Here is a 9,337-nt window from a genome sequence, read left to right on the forward strand (position 1 = left end):
TCTCCTCGCGAGTTGAACCCATTCTATGTGTTCAGTAGTAGTATTGTCGGGAAAGGCCCCTTTAATACGCGGGCCATTTCTTGCAAACAGGCAGATCGCAGCGTTTCGCCGGGCCCAGGGCGCACGCTGGCCCCTCTCCGGGGAAACCCAGACGCCTCCCCGGCCCTACATGCCCAGGTAACGCTCCCCTCGCTCTGCGTTCAGGACGCGCGCCTGGGCAGGCGGGGAGGCCGGCAGCCCGCGGCTCGGGCCGGGGAGACGCACGCGCGGCACCCACGTCCGGCCGCGCGGCGTCGGATGCTGCGGGGGTATCCAGAAGGATCTGGAAGAATCCGGCTAGACTGGGGGGACGGGAGAGGGAGGCCGGGAGAACAAGCGGCGGGGGCGGGGGCTGGCTCCCGAGTCCCAGGGTCTCAGGGCCGGGGCGGGGCTAGGCGGCCGGCGGGAGGAACGAACCAGAAACCACCTTCCGCAGGAGCGCCCTGAGCTCCAGAGCCTGCACCAGCTCGGCCGCCGGCGCCTCTAGAAAGTTCTCCCCCCACGTCCCTCGCGGCCGCCCGGCTCCTCCCAGCCCCTCCCTCCGAGGCGGTGGGACCAATCGCTCCCCCGGCCGCCCACGACCCCACCTCCTCCTCCGCCCGCGCCCGCGCCCGAGCAGAGAGGTGCGCGAGCCCCGACCCGCTGCCCGCACCGCCGCGCACACTCCGGCGCCCGCTGCCCGAGAAACGGCGTGATGACCGCCGAGGAGACGAAGGCGGCCGAGAGCGGAGCGCAGTCGGCGCCGCTGCCCCTCGAAGGGGTGGACATCAGCCCCAAGCAGGATGAAGGGGTGCTTAAGGTAAGGGGCAGGGGGCGCCCCGGGGCGTCGGCGGGGGGGTTCGGGCACTGGGAGCGCCCCAGCATCTGGCCAGGGCTCGGACGGCCGCCTTTCAGCCTCCCGGCTGGCCGTTGAGCAGGCCATGCAGCCGTGGCCCTGCGCATCGCCTTCCTGGCCAGGCTGCCGGTTCAGGGCGGGAGGGCTGCCACACGTTCGGAAGGGGAACATCTGGGCTGAGGCTCCCCAGGCCTGGAAAGGGTCCCTGAGCGCAGCGCCTGCTCTGGCTGCGGCATGCGCCGGGAGGGGCGCGGCGGGGGGCGGACGCGCTCGCGCGGGGGGCCCGGCGGCGTGCACCGCCCCGCTGCGATCTGCGACCCGCGGCCGGCTTCTTCCCGGCCGCCGCTGCCGCCAGGGAGCACCCCCACCCAGCCCCAGCCGCCTGCGTCTCCGGGGTGCGGAGCTCGCCGACCGCGGCAGTTAAACATTAGCCAGGACGCGAACAGGGTCCCGGGAGTTATTGCCTGGCCCGCGCGGGCCTTTGTGCGACTTGGCGCGCGGTCCTGGCGCCCTCCGCCCTCTGGTCACCCCTTTCCTAAAGGCTGGGACCCGGCTAGGTCACCCGCTCGGCCATGCTGTCCCCCTCCCCCCCCCCGCCCCGGTGCATGCCGGGACCTGTAGTTCACCTCCCCCTCCACTCCCCGCCCGCACCGCACCCCACCCCACTCCACCCCCGGCCCGGGGCCTTCCTGAGCGCGGGGTGCGGGACTGGGAGGAGGTGCTTTGGTTGGGCGCCCTAAACCGTGTTACGGCTGGAGGAGCCAGGCAGCAGGGCGTCTTGACCCGGGTCAGGACAACCGGCCGCGGTTCGGAGCAGGTTCTGCGCTGTCCAGGATGGCGAAATCCTAGCCCGGCTTCGTTCCTATCTTCACCCGGTCTTTCTGCTTCTCCTGGCTTCCCGCAGCTCAGCCCACGTGTGCGTGTGGCCAGGGCAGGTTAGAGACCTCGGCGAGCTTAGCCGTTTCAGAAACGCACCTGGCTGCTCTCCCAGTGTGCACGTGGGCTTCCAGGGAGACCCATTTCCCCTTTTCATTCTCCACACCTCCTTTTCACTTTTCTGTTTACTCAAGTCCATGTCCATTGCATCATGGGAGCTTTCCTTTAGAGGATAACTTGCACACTTATCCAGGTAAACCACCTTTTTATAAGCACTAAAGAAGAGAAGCAGGTTCTTCTAAACACTGGGAAATATTCTGGCCCTGACTTCAAGGACTGCAGTAGCCTACCAGTCAGGAATGCTCAAGTCCCAGGTCAGAGCCTAGGGCCTGCTCAAAGGCCCTTGGCTCACTTGTAAGCTGGTAATTGCTCTTAACCTCTCCTGGACTTTCTGGTTTCCCTCTTCTCTCTCTAAACCAGACCTGATTGGATGACTGGAGTTTAGGAAGCATGAGGAAATGTAGCATAAATACTTTCCCTTTTGCTGCTGATAAATTCAGTGTTTTACTGGTTTAGTCCTGTAACCACTCTGATAGGGTTTATCATCACTACTTTACAAATATGGTCAGTTTAGAGAGTTAAAGTGACTTCTATAAGATCGTAACAGCAAAAATGATCTCAGGTGTTTTGTCTCCAGTGTTTCAAACCAAGTCATGTCATGGTCCAAGAAAGGGAGGTCAGTTTAATTCTAGCCAAAGCCCACAGCAGAGTCATTTGATGATGGGTTTGTTGAGTTACTTACAAGGAGGCAGAAGAGACCGTTTACATTCTGGCCAGAGGCATGCGAACTGTCATGGTTCCTCTCTGTGTCCATCCCCAGGGACTCAACCTTCTCTCCTTCCCTTCCTTCCAGGTCATCAAGCGAGAGGGCACCAGCACAGAGACACCCATGATTGGGGACCGAGTCTTTGTCCACTACACAGGCTGGCTGCTCGATGGCACCAAGTTTGACTCCAGCCTGGACCGCAAGGACAGGTTCTCCTTCGACCTGGGGAAAGGTGGGCATGGTTAGCAGGCTCTTTGGACTGGGGTGTGTGCGCTGTCACAAACAGAAACCGTATTCTCAGAAGCTTAAACAGGGAACAGTTTATTACAGTTCTTTTTTTAATTTCCACTGTCCTGAAACTATTGATTTTTTTAATCTCTCATTGCCTTGATCACCTTTGAAAACCTTGCTTCCTTTTCTGGGGTGGACTGCCTTGTTTTCTTGAACCTCTTTATTTCAGAGTTGAGTGATTTTTCTTTTTTATTTTTTTTGAGAGGTCTGAGACCTGATACCATTTATCGCAACCAGATTTTCTACCTTCCTGGTCCCATTTCTAAATAGTACCCAGCTTCCCTTTGGGCATGGGACAGTAAGTCTCTCAGGCCACTGTTTGAACCCAGAGGGAGATCCCTGCCAAAGAGGACCTGTTTCTTTTCTCTACCTACAGGGGAGGTCATCAAGGCTTGGGATATTGCTGTAGCAACCATGAAGGTGGGTGAAGTGTGCCATATCACCTGCAAGCCGGAGTACGCCTATGGCTTAGCGGGCAGCCCCCCGAAGATCCCTCCCAACGCCACGCTTGTGTTTGAGGTGAGTGTCCGGCCACAGAGGGCCAGGCAGAGAGCCAGCCTTATCTCAGCCCAGGGTCTGGCTGCCCTCCAGCCCTTCCTGCTGCTTGGAGACAATGTAGCCAAGGCTGAGGGCCTGCTCTCAGGGGAGGGAAGACATGGAGTGCGCATCACCTACTGCTACTGCCAGAGAACTGTCAGTGGGCAGGTTTCAGTTGGGGGGAGGTGACCGCGAGCCCCTCTTTCAGACTTGAAGCAGCGGGGTGAGGGCTTGAGGCCTATTCATCTCAAGAGGGGTGCTCAGAGGGAGGTGGACCAACACGAAGGAATTGGGAGGCCACAGGCTCCATGCAGTCATGACTGACAGTGGGAGAACATTGGTGCCCTGGAGATAAGAGGCGGGCAAGGGGCAAGCCTTTGCTGAGAAGATGGAACTTCACTGTGTTAAGACTCACAGATGGTTGAGCCCTACGCAGTGGAGGCTTGGAGAATGTTGGGAAGACTGGTGAGAGATGTGGGGTCATTTCTAATGCCTGTCGGATGGAGCTTGTCTGGCAGCTGAATTAGGACCGTCTGGAACATGTGCTTGTTCTATAGAGCAGTCATTAAGGAGACTGATAGCAAGGTCGAGACCAGGGCCACTCCTGAGAACTTAGCCACTTGGTCCACTCCTGGTGTGGCTGCCTGTGCAGTCAGACCTGCTCTGGCCCTTACTAGGGACTCTTGTGGGAGAGAGGGGAGCATGGATCCTTACATCTTTTCCCACAGGTGGAGCTGTTCGAGTTCAAGGGTGAGGACCTGACAGAAGAGGAAGACGGCGGGATCATCAGGAGAATACGGACACGGGGGGAGGGCTATGCCAAGCCCAACGAAGGCGCTATCGTGGAGGGTGAGGCTCACAATCTGGGATTCTCCCTCGGGTTCCGCTGTGCAGGGCCTGGGTGGCTTTGGGCAGGTCCATACCTTTCTCTGATCCAGCTTTCTTATCTGTAAAGTGAGGGATTGAACCACATTCTCTTAACATCCCTCCATCTGAGAATGCAGAAAGGCATCTGGGGAGTAGGAAGGGACAGGGCGGCAGGGTGGCTGGGGGTGGCTGGTGCATCCCTTAGTCACCAGCCCACTCAAATCCAGTGCATTGTCTGTCTTCCACACCAGTTGCACTGGAAGGGTACTTCAAGGACCAGGTGTTTGACCGGCGGGAGCTCCGCTTTGAGGTCGGCGAGGGGGAGAGCATGGATCTGCCCTGTGGGCTGGAGAAAGCCATCCAGCGCATGGAAAAAGGAGAACATTCCATTGTGTATCTCAAGCCCAGGTGAGGCCAGCTCCGGCCCAGGTGTGGGCATTCTGTAGAGCAGGTGGGCGAACTGAGGTCAGATCTTGTCCAGGTGAGTTGTAGAGCCAGCCTGTATTGTATAGCCAGTTGTATCCTCCCCTGCCAGCAGTCACTATGCGCTGGGCACCCCGCACAGACACCTCAGGACCTCTGTTGTACTCAGGAGTGTGGCCACAATCACTCACATCTTTTTGAATCAAAATCTCATCTCTTCAGTTATGGCTGTGGCAGATTGCCTTTTCCAGCCCAAGCTTTTCGTCTCCTGTTAATTGAGTCATTACTAATGTTTGTTGAAACCTACCTATTATGTGTCAGACACAGTGCAGAAAATTCCTGGGTATTCAGAGACATTGTTCCCACCTTCTAATGGCTCTCTGCTCAGGGAGATAATTGTGCCAGTGCGTAATGTGAGTTACTAGAATGATGTGTAAGATGTAAGAGCCCAACTAACTGTGTGAAGAAGCATCAGGGAAGATTTTGCCAAGCAGGGAAGTTTGCACCAAGACCAAAGGGATGGAGGGCACCTTGCAGGAAACCTTTTAAGTATGAAGCAAGTTAAACGACCTGGTGTTTTCTTGCCCCCACAGCTATGCTTTCGGCAGCGCTGGGAAGGAGAAGTTCCAGATCCCACCCAATGCTGAGCTGAAGTATGAAATACATCTCAAGAGTTTTGAGAAGGTGAGTTCGTTCAGCGTCTTCCCTGCCCCACCTCGGACGTAACTCCTTGGGGCGGCTGAGCGCTTCTTTTTCTCTTTTGGGGTATGGCAGGCCAAGGAGTCCTGGGAGATGAGTTCAGAGGAGAAGCTGGAGCAGAGCACCATAGTGAAGGAGCGAGGCACTGTGTACTTCAAGGTGAGCCTGCAGCGAGGTCCTCAGACACTCCCAGGGTGGGCTCTGCCACGGCAGCAGGCTTTCTGCCAGGAAGTGGACAGGCTGGTCCCTGCAGCTGTCACCAAGAGGATCTGAGCTGGCTGGTCGGGTTGGGGCGGGGCGGGTCATGACTCGCATACCCCTGGGTCACTGGCGTCCACGGGCTGTGACAGCCTGGGGCCGCCGAGCCTGTGCTGGGTGCCTGAGCCTGCCCCCGCTTGTAGGAAGGCAAGTATAAGCAAGCTGTGCTGCAGTACAAGAAGATTGTGTCGTGGCTGGAATACGAGTCCAGCTTCTCTGAGGAGGACACACAGAAGGCGCAGGCCCTTCGGCTGGCCTCCCACCTCAACCTGGCCATGTGTCATCTGAAGCTACAAGCCTTCTCCGCTGCCATTGAAAACTGTAACAAGGTGAGGCTCCTTAGGCGGGTGAGGGCGGTGTGTCCAGGCAGGGCTGAACTTGGCCCTGGTGACTAGGGCAGGGGAGGCAGGATGGAGCTGTGGGGCTCTGAGGTGGAGGCCCAGAGGCAGCAGTGTGGGAAGCAAGCGGGTTTTTGGCTTAGTTAAGGTCGGGGACGAGGGCACAGAGGCGAGTGGAAGCACTGGTTGGAGGAACCAGTCCAGCATTCTCCCCTCCTGGCCCTGTGCCTCTCCCTCCTGTACCCGCTTTATTCTGAAGGGGGATGGGCTTCCCTGGAGGTCCAGTGGTTAGGACTCTGCGTTTCTATCACAGGGGGCGTGGATCTCTGGTTGGGGAACTAAGCCATGAGCCGCATGGTTCCCCTGCCCCCCAAAAAGAGAAGAGTGTGTTAGCGTCCCAGGTGGTTTTCATCTGAAGACCCATTTTCCTGTGTGCCTCGTAGACTAAATGAGGTGCCTTCCTAGCCTTAGGTCCTTTCCACGTGGTGCCCAAGACCTGTTCATTTGGGGTGGGGCCCATCTCACCGGCAGTGACTTGGGAGGATCTGAGACTTTGCTGCTGCTCCTCTGTGTGTCTTAGGCCCTGGAACTAGACAGCAACAATGAGAAAGGCCTCTTCCGCCGGGGAGAGGCCCACCTGGCAGTGAATGACTTTGATTTGGCAAGGGCTGACTTCCAGAAGGTTCTGCAGCTCTACCCCAGCAACAAGGCGGCCAAGGCCCAGCTGGTCGTGTGCCAGCAGCGCATCCGCAAGCAGCTTGAGAAGGAGAAGAAGCTCTACGCCAACATGTTTGAGAGGCTGGCTGAGGAGGAGACCAAGGTGAGGATGGGCAGGGTGGACGGGAGGAGGTGGCATCACCTGGTCCCGTGCCAGTCTGTGTGTGTCCCTGTGTGTGTGTGTGTCCCTGCTCAGGCCCTGCGGGTTGGGAGCTGGATGTTCTGGTGTGCTTCCTGCCCTGTATTCTCTGTGCCCGTTAGTAAAACACAGGTTTAAGAACCTGAGGTTTAAAGAGGTGATAGTTAGATTCAAACTGCACAGAAGAGCGTGTAGTGAAAAGGCTGCAGGGCAGGCAGCGCTCCCGGGTGTCAGGCAGCAGGCGCCGCCTCCTGCCTGGGCCTTGTGCTTCCTGGACGTCAACCTGAAGCTCATTTTACATCAACATGCAAAAGAGCTCACATAGTATTTCACTGAGTGGGTGTATCGTATCTTATTTACCCTGTTCCCTGCTTCTTAGTCTCTGTGTTCTAAGCCTGCAGTAACAGAAATATAATGCAAACCACATTTCTAATTTTAAATTCCTAGTAGCTGTGTTTAAAAACAAGTAAAATAGGTGAAGTTAATTTTAATATTTAATCGACCCAAGGTATCTAAATATTTTAACATGTGGCACTTTTAAATTGCTGGGGCAAAGGTAGTTTTTTTTTTCCCCAGACTGAGGCTTCAAAATCCAATGTGTATTTTAAACCAATTTGAACTAGCTATATTTGAAGCGTTCAGTGCCCTGCCATGGCCAAGTTCAGTTTTCCGTAGTATTGCAATAAACGATGAGTCCCTGATTCTGTACACGCATGCACAGGTGTGTCTGGTCTCTGTAATTCTGTTGGAAGTTCGTGTGTACTATTTTTTATGTGGGGTGCGTGTTTTGGGTACAGACTCCATGGTGTCAGTGTGCAGGGCGATCACTTGGGTACAGGCAGGTGAGTGGGGGCCTGGAGTGATCGTCACCTTTCTCGTCAGGGGCGAGGGCCAAATGAGAACTGGCGTTGACACCCTGCCCCTCTTCCCTTCTCACAGGCCAAGGCCGCAGTGGCTGCGGGAGACCAGCCGGCTGACGCCGAGATGAGGGACGAGCCGAAGAACGACGTGGCTGGGGGCCAGCCTCAGGTGGAGACGGAAGCATAGCCTTGCCCCAGCCCTGTCCCCATGGCTGCCTGCCTGCCCCCCCCACCCCCACCCTACTCCACCCTGTTAGTTTTGTACAAACTGAAGAATTTTGAGTGAATTAGACCTTTATTTTTCTATCTGGTTGGATGGTGGCTTTGGGGGAAGGGAGAGAGGAGCAGGCTGAGGGGTGGGGGGGTCATTTTAGGTGGTGTCTCCCCTCCCCCCACTCCATTCCACGTGAGTGAATGTCCCTCCACACGCACACTCATCAGAATGTTAATTTATTTTGCTTCCTGTTTGCTGTGTCCATTTCTCAGATAGTAGAAGGGGTGAGTGGTAGGGATGTGAGGTCCGACAAGAAGGCAGGGTGGACAGGGAGACTCCTCCTGGGCAGCCACTTCCCCTCCTCCCTCCTCCCGGTCCGTTTCCAAACACGCGGCCTCCACGTGGGTGCTAGGGGCATGGGAAAACCACTGCTGTGCCCGTTACCTCCACTCCCTTCCTCCTCAGCCCAGTTGTCGTGGCTGATGCTGTCTTCTGGTGTCATGGTGACCACCCTTGTACCCCCTCCTGTCAGTGTCCCTTTTCAGCCAGGTCGCATCCCCACCCCCTCAGCCTCTTCTCTGCACGTTGCTGAAGGTCCAGGCTTGCCTCAAGTTCCGTGCTTGAGCAATAAAGTGGAAACACTAAAAACTGGGTGTCGGGCAGCCCTTTCTCTGTTCAGCCTCAGGGTGGGTGTGGGCGGCTGCACGGTTGGGGCAAAGCTCAGGGAGCCACCCACCTTGTGCCCAGCCCCACCTGCAGTGCAGCAGACTTGTGCTGCAGCGGTCCAGGAGGGCCTGCTGGGCACTGCACGGACTACAGCAGGGCCTGCGCTGAAGGCCTGGCCAGGGGTTCCCCACATCCCTCCCTGCAGCAGCCTGGCAGGTCTTAGTAGTTCTAGTTTTTCTTTTCCTAACTGCTTAGGAAAATATACAAACATCTAAACTTCTGGGACCGAACTACTGAGTTTGCTTTGAGGTTAGATGTTTTGGCTTCTGCCTAAGCAATTGAGTAGCGTGTTCAAGCTTTCTTGGCTTCCTTACAGAGTGAAACCCCTGGTGTCAGCAATACCTGTCATCTTGTACACAAGGGAACAGGGAGGAATAGTCATAAAGCCTGACGGCACTGACAGCCGCTCGGGCCTGCTCTCCAGCTTGCTGCTGCTAAGTCGCTTCAGTCGTGTCCGACTCTGTGTGACCCCATAGACGGCAGCCCACCAGGCTCCCCCATCCCTGGGATTCTCCAGGCAAGAACACTGGAGTGGGTTGCCATTTCCTTCTCCAATGCATGAAAGTGAAAAAATGAAGTCACTCAGTCGTGTCTGACTCCTAGCGACCCCATGGACTGCAGCCCACCAGGCCCCTCCGTCCATGGGATTTTCCAGGCAAGAGTACTGGAGTGGGGTGCCATTGCCTTCTCTG

The 9,337-nt window shown here is 56.8% G+C and overlaps 1 protein-coding gene across 1 annotated transcript; it reads left to right on the forward strand.

Annotated features, from left to right (window-relative positions):
- Positions 1-600: 600 nt before the first annotated feature.
- Positions 601-8,567, forward strand: FKBP4 (FKBP prolyl isomerase 4). Its single transcript, XM_055568447.1, has 10 exons — positions 601-838; positions 2,664-2,808; positions 3,244-3,386; positions 4,133-4,253; positions 4,523-4,679; positions 5,288-5,378; positions 5,469-5,552; positions 5,795-5,980; positions 6,570-6,809; positions 7,785-8,567. The coding sequence occupies exons 1-10, from the start codon at positions 734-736 to the stop codon at positions 7,890-7,892; spliced, it is 1,380 nt and encodes a 459-aa protein (XP_055424422.1). The 5' UTR covers positions 601-733; the 3' UTR covers positions 7,893-8,567.
- The last annotated feature ends 770 nt before the right edge of the window (positions 8,568-9,337 follow it).

Source organism: Bubalus kerabau, chromosome 1 (assembly GCF_029407905.1).
Source record: "Bubalus kerabau isolate K-KA32 ecotype Philippines breed swamp buffalo chromosome 1, PCC_UOA_SB_1v2, whole genome shotgun sequence".
NCBI classification, from domain to species: Eukaryota; Metazoa; Chordata; class Mammalia; order Artiodactyla; family Bovidae; genus Bubalus; species Bubalus kerabau.